At 62.2% G+C, this 19,363-nt stretch overlaps 2 protein-coding genes across 7 annotated transcripts in view; one reads left to right on the top strand and one right to left on the bottom strand.

Moving 5' to 3' along the window:
• The first annotated feature begins 1,310 nt into the window (after window positions 1-1,310).
• Window positions 1,311-2,567, top strand: FAM246C (family with sequence similarity 246 member C). The gene is made up of 2 exons (XM_045535108.1): window positions 1,311-1,407; window positions 1,702-2,567. Exons 1-2 carry the CDS (start codon window positions 1,311-1,313, stop codon window positions 2,565-2,567), a joined length of 963 nt encoding a protein of 320 aa, XP_045391064.1.
• A 6,416-nt stretch (window positions 2,568-8,983) lies between these two features.
• Window positions 8,984-19,363, bottom strand: part of DGCR2 (DiGeorge syndrome critical region gene 2) — an 83,085-nt gene continuing 72,705 nt past the window's right edge. For all 6 annotated transcript variants that reach the window (XM_045535210.1, XM_045535211.1, XM_045535213.1 and 3 more), the window contains 3 exons: window positions 13,858-14,010; window positions 12,785-13,021; window positions 8,984-11,468 (listed from right to left, as the gene is read on the bottom strand). In XM_045535210.1, the coding sequence (XP_045391166.1) occupies window positions 11,212-11,468; window positions 12,785-13,021; window positions 13,858-14,010 (647 nt within the window). In that variant the 3' untranslated portion in view covers window positions 8,984-11,211. The remainder of the gene's footprint in view (window positions 11,469-12,784; window positions 13,022-13,857; window positions 14,011-19,363) is intronic.

The following is a 19,363-nucleotide window of genomic DNA, read 5'->3' as shown; positions in this document are numbered from 1 at the left end:
GATGTCCACATGTGCAGCCCCTGGAAGAACAAGCCCCAACTTGGACTCATTGCAAAGGCTCAGCCCGTATCCCAGCCTGTCCTTAAACCTCCAGGCAGGGACAACAGAACTAGCAGCCTCTTTCTGCCCAGGCCCCTCCTGCCTCTCACATCCATGACTGCTCCTAAGCAAATCTGGACTCACCCCTGCACCTTTGCCCACCCTCAGGCCTCCCTGTCGCTCCTCCTGGGGATCTCAGGGGCCACCTTCATTTCACAGGTGCAAACTTGGAGAGGGCAGAGCCCCTGGGTCACACAGTCTGGGGAGGGAATCAGGGCTCTTCTGTCAGCAGTATTTTAATTACTAGTGGGGGAGGGTATGGCTAATGAGGCACCAGGGACCAGCAGAGCCAGATGCTGGAGGTCCCAGGGGGACAAGTGACTCAGCAGCAATGGGAGGAGCCCAAGGGGCTGACAGAGTGCCAGAGTCTCAGCGCCCCCCCCCCCCCCCGCTCTTTCCGGGGAGACAGGCTGCAGGGAATGAATGGGGGAGCGAATGAGTGAACAAATGACTAAAGGGGCCCCCAGCTTCCCCACGGTGGCTGCCTGAGAACAGCCCAGAACGGGGCTGCATGGACACCCTGGGGACGCAGGTCCCAGTGGCTGTCTTGCCACCTCTCCTCCCAATTTGCTGAGGGAGGCCCCAGAGCCCAGAGCACCCAGAGTCCTAACTAGCCCCTGGGGTGCAGTGAGAACAACACGCTAGGTGGGGGATACCGCCCTCTGCCCACAGCCTGTGGCACATACTGTGCTGCGCACGCAGGGCGCCGGGGTGAGAGAGAATGGGGTGCAGCGGTGAGGTGCCCCACAGAAGGTGGAGCAGGATGAGCCAGGGCTGTCGGCCGTGAAGACCTCGGATGCCAGGCTGAGGGGCGGATGGGCTGCCAGGGCAAAACTGTAAAATGGGAGAGGACCCAACCCCCTCCCCCCGCCCCCCATCCATCCATTTACTCCTTCGTCCAAGTTCAGCACGTTTAGCACTACTGAGTGCCCAGCATAGGCTCAGAGACCCCTCTGGGGGTGGACAGAGAACAGAGAGGCATTTAAACACGGCTGCAGAGGGGGCCGCGGCGGAGGGGTTTGCGTCCCCGGGAGTGCGATGGTGGGTCACGGCAGGCTTCCCGGCCTGAGGGGGAGAAGCGGGGGTCATCGGCAGTGCAAAGGCCCAGAGGGGTGCGGAAGGTTGCCGGGTCAGAGGAGGTTAAGGAGGACATGGCAGGGACACACAGTGTGAGATGGGAGGGGACCTCCAGTGACCCTAGGCCTGGGCACATGGAGAGTGAAAGAGATCCTGAAGAGCTTGCATGCAGGGGTGGGAGCTCGGGGTTGGAGCTGACCAAGGGCCTGTTGCTGCAGCTGCGTGCAGACTGTAGGGGACAGAGTGAGGACATCAGAGTGGCCTGGACTGTGACATGGAAGTAGGTGGCCCTGAAACAGTGAGGAGGGCTGTGGGGTCCGTGACCACGCCAGGGCCTGCCCTGACTGTGGAGGGAACCGCAGCTTCCAGTAGAGGATGTGAGCTCAGCTCCCAACTCGGGTCTAGGGATGCTTGGCCTTTGGCAGCTGTCGCTCCACGTCCTGTCACTCCTACTCAGAAGCTGGCCCAAGCGCTTCCTGGGGACCCCTGGGACCTAGCCGCCCCGCCTGTGCCCGGGCCCTGCAGGGGTTCCCCGGCCCAGCTCCCCGGACCCCCTGAGGCCCGGGTCGTTCCCACAGCCGTCCCGGGGGGCTCTCTCCGCCGCGCGTCGCGGGGCCCTCGCTGTTGCTAGGCTGCGGACTGGGGCTCCCGGCCCGGCCGCGCTGGTGGTGGCGGCGGAGGCGGCAGCGCGGATGGCGGCGGAGCCCGGGCGCCCGTGGGTCCAGGCGCGCAGCGCGTACGGCGCGAACGAGGCGCTGCGGCGCGGCGCGGGGCGCCGGCGGGACCCCGGGCCGCAGCCCAACGGGCCGGGCCCAGAAGACGGCCGCGCCCCGGGCCGCTTGGCTCGCCTGCGGGGCCAGCTCCGGGCCGAGGCGGCGGCGCGCGCGGAAGCGCCGCGGCTGCTGCGGCTGGTGGAGCGCGCGGGGGCCGCGGCGGCGGGGCCCGGGGCGGCCGGGGCCGGCGAGCGGGATGCGCACAGCGGCGGCTCCGTGTGCTCGGTGTGCGGGGAGCCGCGCGGCGGGGCCACCTACCCGGCGGGCGTCCTGGAGGTGAGCGAGCGGCGGCTGCGGGAGGGCCTGGCGGCCGTGCGCGCGGAGCTGGGCGCCGGGCTGGACGCGCTGCGCGCGGAGCTGCGGGCCGAGCTGGACGCCCTGCGCGCGCTACTGCCGCCACCGCCGCCACCGCCGCCCGCCCGCCGCGAGCCCCGCGCCGCGCCGCGCCAGGCCCTGCTGCGGACGCTCGGCGCCGTGAACGCCCTGGCCTCGGCCTCCAGGCCCGCCGCAGACGCCCTCGACGGCCCCGCCGAAGGCCGTGCTCACCGGGCCCCGGCGCGCAAGAATCACAAGAAGACGCCGGTGCCGCCCGGGGCCCCGCAAGCTGGCGGGGACTGAGCTGGGCGCACCCAGGGCGGCCCGGACAAAGTCCGGGGGGCGTCGCCGCTGGCCAGAGGGCTCTGGTACCGCCAGGACGGGGAAAATGGATGGATCCGCCCCCCTCGTGGAGCGTGGCTCGAAGGGAGAAGGGCCCCCGGGCGCCGCCAGCTACTGCGTGGGTATTTGGGGAGCCGGCGGTGGGATGGACAGAGGCCGGAGACTGCCCAGGATGGCGTCTGGGGCTTGCAGGTGGCAGCCGGTGGCCACTGCGGGAGAAGGGGGTGAAGCCCCTTTTGGCTTCAGAGCTGGGGAAGGGTCTGGGCCGGGAGTGTGTCAGCTCCTGGGGGCAACTGGAAGAGCCCGAGGGTCTGCAAGGGACTCTGCCCCGGGCAGGTGATTGCAGGGTCTTTAAAAGTCTTTAAAGGGTCTGTAAAGGTCTTAGGGAGGAGACAGGGCCACCGTGCACTAGAGTGTCACCGATCTCAGGGACTTGTGGGCGTCTGAGACAGTGTCAGCTGGACACAGTGTCACTCAGGACAGTGTCACCTCAAGGTATAGCCACATTCGGCATAGTGTCAACCGGACAGCAACCTGACTATGGTCAGCCGCAGGCTGCTAACAGTCGGGCCCACTCTCACCGGACAGCGTCACCTGGATACAGGACCTAGTCAGTGTCCCCTGGACTCAGCTTCACTTTGGACAGTGACAGCAAGGACACTTACTCCTTTACTTAGCCACACTACAGGCAGGCACCTGCACACCAGGGTCTCTCCAGAGTCACCTGTACTCAGACTCCACAGCCTCCAGGGAGGGGCCTGGACATGGTTTCATGACAGCCAGATGGCCCTTCAGTAGCTGTCTGCTGTCCCCGGGGTCCCCCAACACCCAGAGCCTGCAGAAGAGCCTGGAACCAGCAGCCTCTCACCTCCTGGCCTCAGGAAATGTAGCTGGAGTCATCATTTAACAGGGGACAGTGTCCCTAGGTCAATCACCAGCTTATGTTTTATTTTATTTATTTTATTTTTTTATTTTTTTGAGACAGAGTCTCGCTTTGTTGCCCGGGCTAGAGTGAGTGCCGTGGCGTCAGCCTAGCTCACAGCAACCTCAAACTCCTGGGCTTAAGCGATCCTCCTGCCTCAGCCTCCCAAGTAGCTGGGACTACAGGCATGCGCCACCATGCCCGGCTAATTTTTTCTATATATATATTTTAGTTGGCCAGATAATTTCTTTTTTCTATTTTTAGTAGAGACGGGGGTCTCACTCTTGCTCAGGCTAGTCTCGAACTCCTGAGCTCAAACAATCCACCCGCCTCGGCCTCCCAGAGTGCTAGGATTACAGGCGTGAGCCACCGAGCCCGGCCTATTTTTTTATTTTTTTGAGAGAGAGTCTCGCTCTGTTGCCCAGGCTAGAGTGCCGTGGCATCAGCCTAGCTCACACACAGCAACCTCAAACTCCTGGGCTTAAGTGATCCTCCTGCTTCAGCCTCCCGTGTAGCTGGGACTACAGGCATGTGCCACCATGCCCGGCTAATTTTTTCCTATATTTAGTTGTTTGGCTAATTGCTTTAATTTTTTTTTAGTAGAGACGGGATCTCACACTTGCTCAGGCTGGTCTCGAACTCCTGACCTCGAGCGATCCTCCTGCCTCGGCCTCCCAGAGTGCTAGGATTACAGGCATGAGCCACCGTGCCTGGCCACCAGCTTATATTTTAAATAAAATATGTAACTCTTGGGCTAATGGTGGCATTTCTAAGACCTGTCAGCTTTTGTCTGTTCATCTGACCTGGGGATGCCAACGTGAGGTAGGATGGGGGTGGGGGCCCTTCTCCCTCTGAGTGGAATCTGGGGAGGCCTGGGGTTCTGGATGGGTGAGGGAGCCTGGGACTGGCTGTGGTGGGGGAGGGGTCTCTCAGGCCTCCCGGTCATACGGACAGCCCCGCTGAGGCATCACTGCGGTTGGGGTGCAATCCCCCCACTTGGCAGAGGAGGCAAGCTGCCTCCCGGCCCCCCTCCCAGCCACATTAGGCCAGGGTCATCCTGGGCATCATTTATGTCCAGAGTGGGGTTGTGCCTGGATCACAGGGGCCCTGCCAGAGCCCCAGGCTGAGCCCCAGGCCCAGCAGAGCCCTGCACACCCTGCCAGGGTGAGGGTAGGGGGTGGGGTGCCGCCAATGGAGGCTCCGGGAGAGGCGAGACCCTCTGTCCCCCAAGAGGCTGCTGCAGATGGAAGTTACCCATGAGCCGCGCGGATGCAAGCTGGGGTTCCACCTGGGGCACGGTCTGGAACTGGGTCACCGAGGGTGCCGGACAGAGACGGGTCAAAACAGGGGTGCACAGAGGCGGGGGGCAAGGGCTGCAGCTGCAGAGGGGAGGGCAGTGCAGCCTAGGGTAGAGGCAGTGGCCCCAACTGCACACCGGATGGGTACAGCATTCTCAACAATGGTCCAGAGCACCGTGGGCACACAGCTGGGCCTACTCGGCGACCCCGAATGGCGACAGTAGTGCAAGAGCTACGAGGTGCCCGGCAGCAGTGACACCAGCAGAAAGTGGACGTCAGGGTCACCGAGAGCCCTGGACGGGGGAGGGCACGGGGGATTGGAACCGCCTCCCTGTGTCCTGCTGCCCCAGGCCCCCGGCACCCCCGGCAAGGATGCACCTGGTGGCTCTCACGCGTGCAGACACTTTCAGGCCCCACCCAGTGACCAGAAGTTGGCGTTGTCATGGCCCTGCTCCTGGGGGGTGTCTCCAAAGGGAGCAACTCTGGGGGTGGGACTCTAAGTGGGAGGTTCCCAGTGGTGGGAGACCTGCTGGAAGGAGGGTCACTGCCACTGACCCTGCATATCCATGACCTCCCACTGGCCCCATCCTCCCTCAGAACCCTTTAAATCCTATAAACCCTATTGACCCCTCCAACGGCCCCTCGTAGTGAGACCCCTCTGCAGACCCACATGGACCCCCTTTCTGGAAAAGCAGGTGGAGTCACAGCTCCTCCGTCACCAACCGCACGGCCGGCACTGCGAGTCTGCCGGGGTGGCATCACGCCTCCACCGTGCTCCGGTGTTTTATGTTCATCTGGGGAGGCACAGACCTCGGGAGGTACCTCACCGCCCCTATCGCGCTCCCGCACCTGCCAGGGGCTCTCCCGCCACCACACCCTGTGCGGGAGCCACCTCCACAGGGTGGCGCTACCCATCCAGGCTGCCCGAGCCCGCTCTCCCTGGGCCTCCCAGTAGAAGTGCAGCGGCCACGTGAGGTAGGCAGGTGACAGCAGCCCGGCCCCCCGGAACCTCCAGGTGGCTCTGAGGACCAGTGTCCACAGAGAGTAGCACTGACAGTGAGGGAGCCCGTGACACCCTCGACCCTGCCTCCTGCCCACCTCTTGGCAGTAGGGCACAGGGGGCGAGCAAAGGTGCCCCCAGGCCAGGTGTCCGCCAGCTGGGCTCCACTGCCCCCTGGAACTGGATGCAGGTGTCCCTGCTCCCTGCTGGCCGGCAGAGCGGGCTCCCCAGGCTGCAGTGCAGAGCCCCCCCCAGCAAGGCAGGGGAGAGGCGCAGAGGGAGGCCCTCGGGGGGTGGGCGTCCTGGCCCCAGCTAGGTGGGGGGGGCGTTGGCCACTCTCCAAGCATCTGGCCCTGTGGGGGATTGTGGCTTCTGGGTGTGTCCTGACTCCTTGTCCTCAGGGGCTATGGCTGGTGGCTATTTGTGGGCAGAGTCCTGACACCTCCAGGGGAGGGTGTGTCATGCCTGCTGCATGGGGGGGCCTCCTTCCTTGTGGAGATTTTGATTCCGGGGGGTGGTTCCCGTTCTTGTGTAGAGGCTCTTAGCATATTTGTGGGGGTTGATGACTTATTTGTGGAGGCTTCTGACCCTTATCGGGAGTTCTGGACCCCTGCGTGGTGTCTCAGCTTCTTGGGGGATCCTGACCCCTGTGTACATGTGGGCGTTCCCGTCCGTGTGGGCTCCCTGCCGCTGGTGCTGACCCGTATGGCCATCACTCTCCAGGGTCCACGGGCCTGGCGGGGCCCAGTCGTAGCCATGGAAGAGGGAGGGCCCGAGGGGGCATCCCACAGGACCAGGTGAAGGCCGACGTGGATGGGGGGCTGGCTGGGCCCCCACAGGCAGGGGCTCCTTCCAGTGGGTGGGGCCTGAGGGAACAAGGTCTGGGCTCCACGGAGGGGAGTCAGGGAAGGAGCCTGGGGTGCACAGAGGAGGGCGGCCCCTGCACACCCAGAGAGTAGCTCAGCCTCAGAAAATTGCTCCCCGCTCCCCCTAAACACCTGGACAGGTCACAATGTCCCTCTTCCCTCTAGCCCTGCACCTGACCCAGCCACCTAGTCTGCAGACACACTGCCCCCAGCGAGATGGGGGTAGGAGGGTCTCCTAGCACACAGTCACACATCCACACAGGGACCTCCACCATGTCGTGCACATGCTCACAGATGCTGGACACACAGACCCCAGCAGGCCCAGACACACAGAGGGACAGTCACACGCATGCTGCCTGGTGCCCGGTCACTGGACTGCAGATGGGAACCTGCAGAAACCACAGAGCATGGTGTGCAGGCTGCCTCTTGGCCACTATCACACCACTGGCACATGCTCTGGTGGCCCCGGACAGCCCGTGCGACCCTCTGTCCTCACCATACTTTGGATCCTGGGACTCATAGCGCCAGGCCCCTGCAGACAGTGGGCAGGGGATGGAGCTGAGAGACGGGGCATCTGGGGCTCTCCAAGCCCCATCCCAGCCCAGGGCCAAGAATGGGGAGGAAGGCTTAGGTCAGGGGAGGCCAGCGTGGAGCCCGCTCTCCTGTCACCCCAACCCCAGTGTCTCCCTCCCTAGGGGCAGGAGCTAAGGGGTGGCAGCGAGAGGCAAGAGAGGGTAGATTCAAGACCAGATGGGCAGAGTCCCAGTGTTCACCCTGAGTCCCCAGCACCAGCTGCTGCACCACGAGGACAGGGAGAACGATGCCAGGGGGCCCGCGTGGCGCAGCAGCAGCAGCCGGGGCTGGGAATGACTAGCAAGCGGCCCAAGGCCACAGAGCAGGCTGCCGGCCAGGCTGCTCCACGTCCCCAGTAGGGTGGGCCGGGGGCGTGGCTAAGTCCTGTGGGCTCTCCGGGGTCCAGGGGGTAGCGCCAGGCAGGGCCCCTAGGGAGCGCCCGCTCTGAGCCAGGGCTGCGCTGCCTGCCAGCGACAACCATGAGGAGAGGCTGTCTTGTTATCACTCCCACTTACAGTTGAGGAAACAGGCCAGGGACCAGGAGTGACATGCCAAAGCCACCAGCAAGGAAGCAAGTTCAAAGGGTGAGGGCACCTTGGATCCCAGCGCCCTTGACTTGGGTGGCGGAGATGGAGGGGGTGTAGGGGGGCGTCCCTCACCTGCTGTGGGCCCGGGACCCCCTCCCACCCAGGACCACAGCCTCCCTCCTACCGCACCCCTGCACATCCAGGGCCCAGGAGGGTCCCTGCGGGAGGGGAGAGGAGGGGACACTTCTGCACCCTACGCCTCTTTCCAATCGCCAGAGGGTCGGGCTCTTCCCGCGTTGGGGAAAGGGGGCGCCGCTACCCAGAGGAAAGGGGTGAGGGGTGCTGTCCGCGGTGCTGCGGGTGACCCAGCGCCCAGAACTGCCCACCCACCCCCGCCCCTGCTCCAGCAGACGTGTCGGGGATAAGGGGCTGCCTCCTCGAAGCTCCCGTCCCTACCAAGGGACTTACCGGTTCCTTTCTTAACCCTCCGCCTCCCGGTGCGGCAGGGCGAGACCACCCCCCCCCCCCCCGCCAGGAGGGAAAGGCTGGCTGAGGAGGGCAGCAGAGGACTCCCTTCCCACGGGGTTGGGTCACCTGGGTGCCCTCTGGTCCCTGTTTTATGAGTGGGACATTTACTGAAAGGACCACTGTCAGGGAACAGAAGGGTCTAGGAGCCCCTGTGCTGGCCCCTGGCTTCCAGAGATGGCCCGACTCCCCCAACCACTCATCACCCACCACCCTGGGCTGCCGCAGCCCCAGCTCAGGCCTTGCCCAGACCCTCAGGACACACTGGGAATCCAGGTGCTGTCCTGTCCCGTCCTGCAGAAGGGGCCCGAGCCCCCTCCCCATCTCACACCCCCAGGAGGGCCAGGCTGTGCTGGGACACCAGGTGGCTGGGACTGCAGGGAGGAGCTGCTTACAGCCACCTGGGTGGGGGGGCTTAGAGGAGGGGATGGGGGGGCCAAATTCTAACCCTCCCCCCTGCCCCACCCCACGCTGGCTCCCGGATGGGCAGGGTGGTGGCCTGGCAAAGCAGAGGGCTGTGCAACCCGTGCGGGTCTCGGGGGCCTGGGGATGCCTGCAGGGCTGCAAACCCCAGGGGTCCTGCTGAGAGGCAGGCGCCCCGGCCACTCGCCCCTCAGCCTGTGGCAGCTCTGGGGGGTGGGTCACACCAAGGACTGATCACACCTCTTCCAGAACACAAGTTTATTTGGCATTTGGATGAAATGGTTCTCACAGCATCTTAAGAAAAGAATTAGTGCCAACCCAACCAAAAATAAACCCAAACTAAAAACCCTTAGTGAAAGGAAAACATAAAAAACAGGCATTGAGACAATGTACAGTATCAAATTCCACCTCTCAGGGCAGGTCAGAGGGCACCTGGTCTCCGAACAGCGGCAAGGCAGTGCCAGGGTAGGTGGCCCTCCCAGGAGCGTGGCCTGTCCCTCCCCTGTCCCTCTGGGGCCCAGAGGGCAGGACACCTCTCCCAGGAGCTCCAGCCTTGACAAAGGCCACCTCAGGACTCTTCCCACCCTGGCCTGGACTGGCAGGTCTTGCAAAGGGTGGCACTCTGGGTGACAGTGTGGGAGAGAGGGGCAGACCCCAGCTCTGCACTCAGGCTTTCTGCCCAGCCCCAGGCTGCCACTGGGCTGAGCTTGTGGGGAGGCCTGAACAGGGGAGAGGCCCCCTGGTGACCCGAGCGCACCCTTGGGCCCAGCCCGACAGTCCGGAGCAAGCCCACGGTCGGCAGCCTTCGTGGTCCACTCTGGGCCCCGTCCTCACTGCCTGCTGGATGCCTGACTGGCCCCAACAGTCCTTGCGTCCCCAAAGGTCGCTTCCCAACCCCACACATCTCGTGCCAGCCGCGCTCACGGCACACAGGTCCTGACGCCTCTCAGGACCAATGACGGTCGCCCCGCACCAGCATTATGACGACTGCTGCTCTGGAACCTGGCACAGCGGGGGCAGGACGTGGCCAGGACTCAACTCTCAAGGAAGCAGCAGCCCTTCAGCCAGGGCAGCAGGCCTCACCGCACGCAGCCTCCAGGGACAGGCAGTTCGGTGACGAAACTCACAGCTCCAGCACAAGGTCAAGTCTGTGGGCAGCGCTAGAGTCTCATTCCTCGTGGGACGGACAGAGCGGGCCTGAGAACGGTGCCGAGCCCGTCACTGCACAGCCGTGCCAGCTCCCGCCCGGCCTCTCCACGCTGTCCTCACGGGCGGGAAAGACCGAGCGACACACGGAGCAGGGCAGACACGGCAGCCCAGGAGAGCCGGGTTCCCGCGCACCCCCATTGCCTGCGCACACGCACACACACGCACGCACACACGCACGGATCCAGACATTCGACGTAGAAAACATATGGATGTGCTGAAAATCGCACAGAACCCGCTTCGTCTCCAAACCTCAGAAATGCTGAAGGCCCCGTGTCAGGACACAAGACCCCGCCCGGGAGCAGGCAGCGGGGTCCCTCGGGCAAAAGGCCCCCAGGCAGGGCCCCCAGCACCCAGCGCTGCTGAGGGGGGCGGGGCACATGCGGCCACGGGGCGCGGCGGTGGCAATGGTGCAGGCAGCGGACTTGCGGGAGATGGACACTGCCCAGGATGTCGGTTCAGCCACCCGTCCCCCCAGAAACAAGCCTTTATGGCACCGATGGGGCGGGCAGGAGCAGGCCAGGCCCTGGGACCATTCAACAGGGGCGGGGCCCAGAGCTCCAGAGTGTGGACAGGAGCTGGCTCGGTCCCCAGCACCCTTGGTGTCCAGGGCCTCAGCCGGACTCCAGGGGAGCCGCGCACAGCACTGTGGGGGACACCGGTGGGGGGCGTCGGGCCTCCTGCCACAGAGCTGAGCTTCGCGGGGCCCAGCTGCAAATACAGAGCCAAGAGGCCAACCTCCTTCCACGCCCCCTTCTCAGGGCCTCTGGAGCCAACCCCAGGCCAGGCCAGGGTCACCTTGGTGCTCACAGCCGGGCCTGCGGGGGCTGTCTCCCCTGAAGCAGACCCGCTGCCACACCACAGGGACAGTCGGCAGTGCCGTCCTGGTGGGGCCAGGGAGGCAGCCCCAGGGCTCGGTGCGGCTGGTGGACTTCTCTGGACGCACACTGCATGAACAAGCCCACCGAGGCCGTCGGGCCAGGCCCACAGTGCCTCCTTCCCTGCCTCTAGAGCACGTGGTCTGAACAAACCCCGTCACTCTTCTGCCACTTGAAAAGGAAGAGAAGGAGGCCCACAGCTCTGTGTGTCTCTGGAGCCCTCAGGGACTCGGCGCAGCGCCCGTCCCCACCCCGAGGTCTGTGCACGAGTGCGGGTGTGTGGTGGGTGGGGTCCAGGCTGAGGCTGGGTCCTTCAAGTGTCCCACAGGGACTGGTGTTCTGACAGCAGACGGCTGCTCACAGCCCGCTGGACACGGGCCGGGCCGTCTATACCATGGTGTTGAGGGAGCTGCGGCTGTGGCGGCCGGCCCCTGGCGGTGCCTCTGCGGCCAGGGCACCCCCACTCTGGCCAGGGTCGGGGGGAACGAGCAGGGCGCTGCTGCTGTCAGCGGAGTCTTCCAGGTCTGCCAGAGAGGCCCCCGAAGTGGGCAGAGGCTGTTCCAGGTACCGGGGCAACGAACCTTCACTGCCACCATCCCCCGGGGTCGGCAGGCTGGTCTCCGGGGGCTCAAAAGCATCGTCGTCTGCAGGGGGAGACAGAGGGGTGTCAGAGGCAGGTGCAGGCCTGGCATTGGGGGGCAGGGCAGAACTGGAGGAAACCCTCCTGCTTGAACACCCCAAGGCGGCTCCCCCGGACCTCAGATGCTGCAGGGAGCCCCTGTGGCCGGGCACCTGGAGCGTGCAAGGCGCAGGGCGCAGCCTGCACGGCAGACACACGTGAGGTGGGGGCAGTGCACTGACAGACCCCCAGAACTGGAGGCGCCAGAGGGAAACCGCGGCAGACTCAGCGGGGTTGACCTGGGCGGACGATGGAGCATTGGGTGTCGGGAGCTACTGGGTCAAAGCGGGTGAGGGACACTCGGTGCTGCAGCGGGAACTCAGCACCTGGCGCGGGCGGCAGGGTCAGAGCAGGAGCCCCGCGACCCACACGGTGTCTGCGGAAAGCTCTGGTCCGAGGCAGGCTCCGCCCGGCCCGCTCCTCGTCACCACGGGCTGTCTCCGAAAACGATGGCCGCGGCCTCAGCGATGCCCACAGTCCGCAGCCTTGACTTGCCACCCAGCCCATGGCGGCGTCTGGGCCCGGCTGCCACCCAGCAGCAGCCCTTGCAGGGAGCTTGTCTGTCCTGCCCTGGCCCCTTGAGGGACGACTGTGACAATCAGTGTCACAGGGCAGGGGTCACATCGTCTTTCCTGTACACGCAGACCACACGGGAGCTGCATCACGGACCAGACGGACAAACGGGACTAAGACCTCTCAGTGCAGCAGCCCCAGCCTCCCAGTGTCCGTCCTGCTGAGGCAGGTGACAGGTGAGCGGCCGGCGCCTCAGGGGCACGGCCCTGCCCATGTCCTTGCTCAGGGACGGGCCAGGCGATGGAGGAAGGGGCACCTGACCTTAGCTACGCAGCCCCGTGGGGACTGATTCCCGGTGCCAGATGGGTGACACGGAACTGGTGCTTTCTTCCCACCTCACAGAGCTGCCTCCAGACATGGCGGGGGACTGTCACCATGGTGTCTCCGTAGCACACGTGTCTACATACCCAAGTGCTTGGCCCTGGGTCTGGGCCAACCCCGTACTCGTAACCACCAGGGCCCGGCTCCGCAGCTCACCTCAGACTGGCCGGGGGGCTGCCGGCCGGCAGGTGCTCATGGAGGGACAGAGGAGGAAAGGGGGTCCCAGACCCTCCGCACAGCCAACCCCAGGAAAACCCTTATAGGGAACACCAAAGAGAAGGCCAGAAAGAAGTCGGGTCCCCAGCCCTCTGGAGCTGGGAGGGCCACTGGGCGGTGGCCCCACGGGCCAGACTGCTTGACGAGGCATTCCCTCCCGGGGACAGGCACCTGCAGGGTCATAGAACATGCTGTCCGGGTTGATGGAGGCCTCGTAGGGCGGCGGGGGGTCATCGGGCTGGTCGATGTCTGGGTACTTGTATGCTGTGTAGGGAGGCGGAGGGTCGTGGAAGTGGAAGGTCCCGCCTTCTCCGTCGTCAGAAAGGTGCAGCGGGGTGAGCCCCGTGCCGAACCCGTCCGGGCCGTAATCAAAGCCAGGGATCCTGCGGCCGAGGTTGAAGTGGTGCACTGGGCCGCCAAAGGGGGGACACAACAGTGCCGTGTCACTGGGAGGTGGCCACCTGGCTCCCGAGCCCCCCATTCTGAGGCTAGGCCTCTGTCCCTGAGGGCCACATGCTGTGCCCAGCGGCCCACCTGTCAGCCCACAAGACCCCCGACATGGTGGGAACCTTCCACCCTCACCCACATGCAACCTGTCCCTCTGTCCTGACACTTCCACCACAGGGCCAGGCCTCAGGACGGCCCACACCCCTCCAGCTGCCAGAGGCCTGAGCTCTGCCCGCCCTACCGCTTGCTGAGAATAGGAGGTTCTCGGAAAGAACGTTCCTGGCCCATGGGCGAGGAACCAGAGCCCCAGGGACATGTGGCCTCCAAACCTGGGAGGCACTGGGGGCCCCTACAGCCGCCAGCGAGCTTCCCCAACCCGTCTCCATTGCTCCTGCCCCCCCGCTGTGCTGGGGGGACGATGGGGGTGCGGGTCGCTGCGGAGGGGCCTTCGGCCGGGCTTGGCGCACTCCGGAGGAACTCGGGTTGAGGAGGGCAGGCCCCATGCTCTAAGCTGCCTAGTGGCCACCAGTGTCACTGCTCCTCCCCAGCAGGCGGCCCACACCCAGGGCCCAGGCCACCGCAGGTGATGTCCCATCTAAATGCACCGTGCTGACCTGCCTGCTGCCAGGCACAGAGGGGGTGGGGGTGGGAGGGACGGCCGGGCGCCTCCTGCTGCGGGGAGAGGGCCCACCCCTCCTGCCGGGGCAGCTCTACCGTGAGGGGCCACGGCTTAGGGCAGGGGAGACCTCGACCTGGGTACGGCCGGGCTGGTGCTGCGGCCCGCGGAGGGCACTCACAGTTGGCTCCAATCAGGGACTCGATGCGCTCGCGGCGCCTCTGGCGCAGCCGGTGGACCATGAAGAGCAGCAGCGACAGGATGAGGAAGGAGGAGATGCAGCTGACCACCAGCCGCATGCCACTGGCCATGGAGTCGAACAGGCTGTTGCCATCTGTCGGGGGAGGAAGGAAACTGCTGCTCTGAAAAGGGGGCCATGGCCCTCCTGCCCGGGCCCACCGTGGGGACGGGGCGCATTTGTTCCTGACTTCTTGCACCTGACAACCTCTTAGAATAGGTGGCGAAACAAAGCCACCCAAAATCAAGAATGCTGTGAAAACACCAAAAGCAGAAGAGTGAATCCCAGGTCTCCAGGCGACAGCCCGTGGCTCATGCTCTGCCCTCTGAGGAGCTCCAGGCCTCAGACCGCCAACGCCTAGCAAGGAAGTGGTGTCCTCTGTCCTGGGACTGGCACTTCTAGGCCGTGCACAAGCAGCTGTGTGCCCAGGTGCGGCCGGGGAGCGACCCTCCTGCAGAAGCCACACGCCCTGCTCCAGGTGCAGGGCTGTGCACAAGGCCACTGCCTGCCCGCCCTGCTCGCAGGGCACGATGTCACCGCCCTGCCTCGTTGTGAAGGGGACGACACGGCAGCATTTTCAATCCCGCCCAGTGCTGGAAGACAGCTGGGCAGGGACAAGGAACAAAGGCGAGGGTGGTGGTGCCCATCCGATGGCAGGGACTTCGCGGGCTGCCTTCTGCCCGAGGCCTGCAGCCACTCAGAGCAAGGAGCTCGGGTGCCCAGCGAGAAGGACCCGGGGGAGGCCAGGCAGCCACTCTATCACTGAGCGGGGCTGGGTGGGCGGGGGTCTCACGACGGGAGCCACTGGCAGGGGTAGAGCGTGGGTGACATCCTCCCCGCAGAGCTTAGCCTGGGGCAGCTGCTGTGGGGAGGGCAGGCCACAGGGAAGGAGCATGGGGCATCAGGAAGCCAGCGAGGAGGTGCATGTGGCGTCAGAGGATGAAGTGGACGGGGCGGTGACGGGCAGGGGAAAGAGACAGCACAGGGTGTATGTAGGCTGTGCATGCGCCACGACTCACTGAGGGACTGAGACGGGGACAGCGAGGCCCTGCTGGTGGCTGCACAGGGGCTGGGAGCAGGCGCAGTGTCCAACACCCGCTGGGGACAAGGCTTACAAAGGCCGGTCAACTCAGGTATCATTTCACAAATGAGCATCCACCTCAGCCAGGAGTGACACCATCACCTCAACCCTCAACAAGCTGCCCCAGAGAAAATGCCCCCGGTCACACGCAGCCCCAGCATGCGCCGCGACCAGCGCTCCGACACCCGAGGACAGCTGTCACTGCACACGCACGCGGCGCTGGGCCCCCAGGCCCCCTGCCACACCGTAGCCGGCACACCGCGCACTGCACAGGAGGCTGGGCAGACTGGCGCCACCGCCTTGCTGGGGGGGCGCAGGGAGGCACCAGGAGGCTGAGGTCCCGCTGAGCTGGAGGCCAGAAAGCTGGAGGTTCCAGCTGTGGCACCTTCCTCAGCCCTCCTGGGACCGCCCGTCTTTCCACCTGTTCAGTGGTCACCACTGGGAGGACAGGTGCTACTGGCATTTAGCAGGCGGAGGCCAGGGGTGTGGCTCAACATCCTACTGTGCATGTGACAGCCGCCACACAAGGTTTTGGGTCCAAGACGTCAACAGGGCCGAGGTGGAGACGCCCACCCTGGCGCGGTGCACGCTGAGGCTGCCAGGTGCTCACTGTGAGCGGCGGGCGGGGGCGGAGATGGCTCGCGCAGTGCCCGCGTGGAGGGAGAGCGCTGCGCCGGCCGAGCACCTGTAACGCAGCCCGCGTTTCCACGTGCTCGTGGCCTCGATGAGACTGGCAACTCCACAAAGTCACAGCACGATGGAACCAGGAAGTGGTCCCAGGAGCGCCTGCCTCCACAGACCAAGGGTGGAGGCCAGGGAGGCTTCAGGGGATGGTGACCTATCAGCTTCTAGAAGCAAGAGGACCCCACAAGGGCAGGGACCCTGCTGAGCTTCAGGAAGAGCTAGGACTGGCCACTCCCACCTCCACAACATCCTCCGCAACAAGACAATTCACAGCCCACGTGTGAGTGGCCAGACTTCCAGAGTCCTCACACTGCTCCTGTTGGCTCGGGCCACCCCGTCCCCACAGATGGTGGAGCTCATGCTTGCCCTCCTCCCACGAGACTGGAAAGCAGCTGCAAAAGCTCCATTTGCTGCTGACGACACTTGGGCAGTTAACGTGTGAGAAGGATACATCCTCATGCCAGTCAGTCACTTTCTCGATGCCTCCTTCAGCCCCAAGGGAATATTTCATCCCTGTCGGTGGGACAAAGTCCATCACCCCGGGGTCTGGCCAGGTGTCTGTTAATTGGAGGCGAGCTCAGAGATCCCAGAAGTAGCCCCTTTGCAATGACTAACCCTTAATCAGTTCTGAAATAAACCGAAGGACATGGTCAAGGTTCCCAGCCATTCCTCCATGACAGGACCAAGTCACTTGTTGTCAGGCACAAAGAACAGAGCCTGTCCCAAGAGCCAGGGGCCCAGAGGTCCCAGGGGACTCACAACATGGCAGGGCCCTCCATGGGGCTCTGGGGAGTGTGGACGGGGTTATCTTCTGTCTCCCAGCTACTGCTAGGTTCCCAGAGAGGGAGCACATCCTGCTGGGGTAGACACTGCTGGAGCTGAAGGTGCCCTGAAGTCCACCTGGCCTGACCCTTGATCTGGCGCCTGGACCACTCCATCTCCCAGGTAGCTGCCCAGCCTGTGCATGAAGAGCTCCAGTGACAAGGAACTCACCATCTCACTGAGCTTGGTTACACGGCAACAGTTTCAAAATCTCTATCAGAGATGGCAGGTGGAGCAGAAAGAGGCCACGTCCTTGGGTTCACAAGACCTTTGCCTGATTTGTGTTTTGCAGATACTCTTTCTGCTTCTGTCAGCGGCTTGTCTTTTCATTTCCTTAACAGTGTCTTCCAATTTTAATGAAGTCTAATTTATCAATTTTTTATTTTAAGGATCCATGCTAAAAATGTTGCCTATCCCATGGTCACAAAGATTTCTCTCCTATGTTTTCTTCTAGAAGTTTTACAGCTTAAGGTTCTACACTTAGGTCTATGACATTTAGAGTACATTTTAAATACAGTAGGAGGTGTAAGGTTCTTATTCTTTGCATATGGATGTCGAACTGTCCCAGCACCATTTGTTGAAAGACTATCCTTTTCCTAGTGAACTGCCTTTGCACCTTTGTCAAAAATCATTTGACCATATGGTGTGGGGCTGTTTCTGGACTAGTCTGTTCCAGCAATCTGTGCGTCTATTCTTTCATCAACACCAAACTGTTCTGGTTAACTATGGCTGTCCAGTAAGTCATAAGTCGGGTGGCATCAATCTTCCAACTTCTTTCTTTTAAAAACTATTTTGGCTATACTAACTCCTTTGCCTTTCCATATAATTTTATACTCAGCTTGTCAGTGCCTACAAAAAAGTCTGCTGAAATTTTGGTTGAGATTACACTGAATCTACAATTTGGGAAGAATTAACCTCCTAATGATACTGAGCCCCCTAATCCATGAACATGGTATATCTTTCCTTTTATTTAAGCCTTTGACTTTTTTCACCAGTTTTTTAGTTTGCAGCAAACAGAAAAAATGTACACATATTTTATATGATTTATAACTAAGTATTTCATGTTTTTGGTGCTATTATAAATGGTACTTTCTTTTTTTTTTTTTTTTTTTTGAGACAGAGTCTCACTCTGTTGCCTGGGCTAGAGTGAGTGCCGTGGCGTCAGCCTAGCTCACAACAACCTGAAACTCCTGGGCTTAAGCGATCCTCCTGCCTCAGCCTCCCGAGTAGCTGGGACTACAGGCACCACCATGCCCAGCTAATTTTTTTCTATATATATTTTTAGTTGGCCAGATAATGTCTTTCTATTTTTTTAGTAGAGATGGGGTCTCGCTCAGGCTGGTCTCAAACTCCTGACCTCGAGCGATCCACCTGCCTCGGCCTCCCAGAGGGTTAGGATTACAGGTGTGAGCCACCGCGCCCGGCCGGTGCTTTCTTAAAATTTCAATTTCTAACTATGACAGGTAGATTATATAAATACAGTAGATTTTTGTATGCTGATCTTATATCTGGAGACGCTACTAATCACATTTATTAATTCAACTAACTTTCCCTAACTTTAGATTCTTTGGGATATTCTATGCAATCATGTCATTTGCAAAGAGAGATGACTTCATTTCTTCCCCTCTGGTCTGGATGCCTTTTCATTTCTTCTTGCCTTCTGCCACTGGCTTTGACCTCGAGTATAACAATGAAGAGAATGGAAGAGCAGACATTCTTGCCTTGTTGGAAGGGATACTCTGAAGCTTAACACTGGAGATCCTGTTCCCAAAGTCTCAATGGCAGTATCTCCGTTCTTGATGTAATATGGGCACTTCCCAGGAGAAGGGCTCTGGGAGACAGCCAGGAGCACAGGAGTGTGGTCACAGCGTGGGGACAGTGCGCCAGGCTGAGCTACTCTGGCTGCGCAGCAGAGCAGACTGCAGCAGCTCTAGGCCTGCCCAGACACGCTGAGGGCCCCGCTCTGCCGAGCAGTCCTCAGGGCTGGGCAGGCTCCCTAGGCCACACGTGCCCACAGACAGGTCATCCTTGCATATGTCTGGTCATTCTTACAAAGCTTGGACAGAGTGGCAAGGCAGCACTGGTAGACTCCTGAGAAATGGAACCAGGAATCCAGGGGACATGGCTTGTGAACAGAGTTTGGCTCCCACAGATGGAAAATGAGCTGGAGGTCTGGGGTAATGAGGCTGGGGCATGGGAAATTCGGTGAGCAGCCCCTCAGTGCTCCCCACAGCCGCACATACACACCCTGCACACGCAGAACACTGTCTGCCTGTGGGATGGGGCCTGAGTGGCACCTCTCCCACCTCTAGCTCTGTGTCCTCTGGTGGGCTAGGCTGCAAATGTGGCCTCTCTGCTCACTGCAGTTAATGGCACACATCTGATGGTACATATGCCTAAGTGCCTACCACTGCCCAGCCTCAGGAGGATAACTCTGTTCTCCTACCCAGCAGCCTCTCTGGTGCGGAGGGACGTGGACAACACTCCCCGAAGGGACAGCTCTTGTTGAATCCCTCACACCCCAGCTGCATTCCGGGCAGTCTCTCTTCCACAGGGCCCTGGGGCAAGAAGACGCCACCACACCCTGCCCACACTGCTCTTCTGCGGGACCCAAGAGCCAAGGGGCTTCCACAAGTCCTTGCCCTGCTATTCTCACACTGTGGCACCCAAGAAAGAAACAAATTCACACTTCTGATTTACATTTCCCTTGAGATCTGATCTCCTTCCCTTGAGATCACCAGAGCTGGCAGCTGCACTGGTGTGCAGGATGAGGCATGCCACATGGAGTTCAGTGGGTTGCTAACAGGCCCAGATAGCAAGATCCCACCAGGTCCTCTTTTATTGCATGTGGAAGGGAGCGGG

The sequence above is a fragment of the Lemur catta genome, chromosome 21, assembly GCF_020740605.2.
Source record: "Lemur catta isolate mLemCat1 chromosome 21, mLemCat1.pri, whole genome shotgun sequence".
NCBI classification, from domain to species: domain Eukaryota; kingdom Metazoa; phylum Chordata; class Mammalia; order Primates; family Lemuridae; genus Lemur; species Lemur catta.
This window is presented reverse-complemented; position numbering and strand designations above follow the sequence as displayed.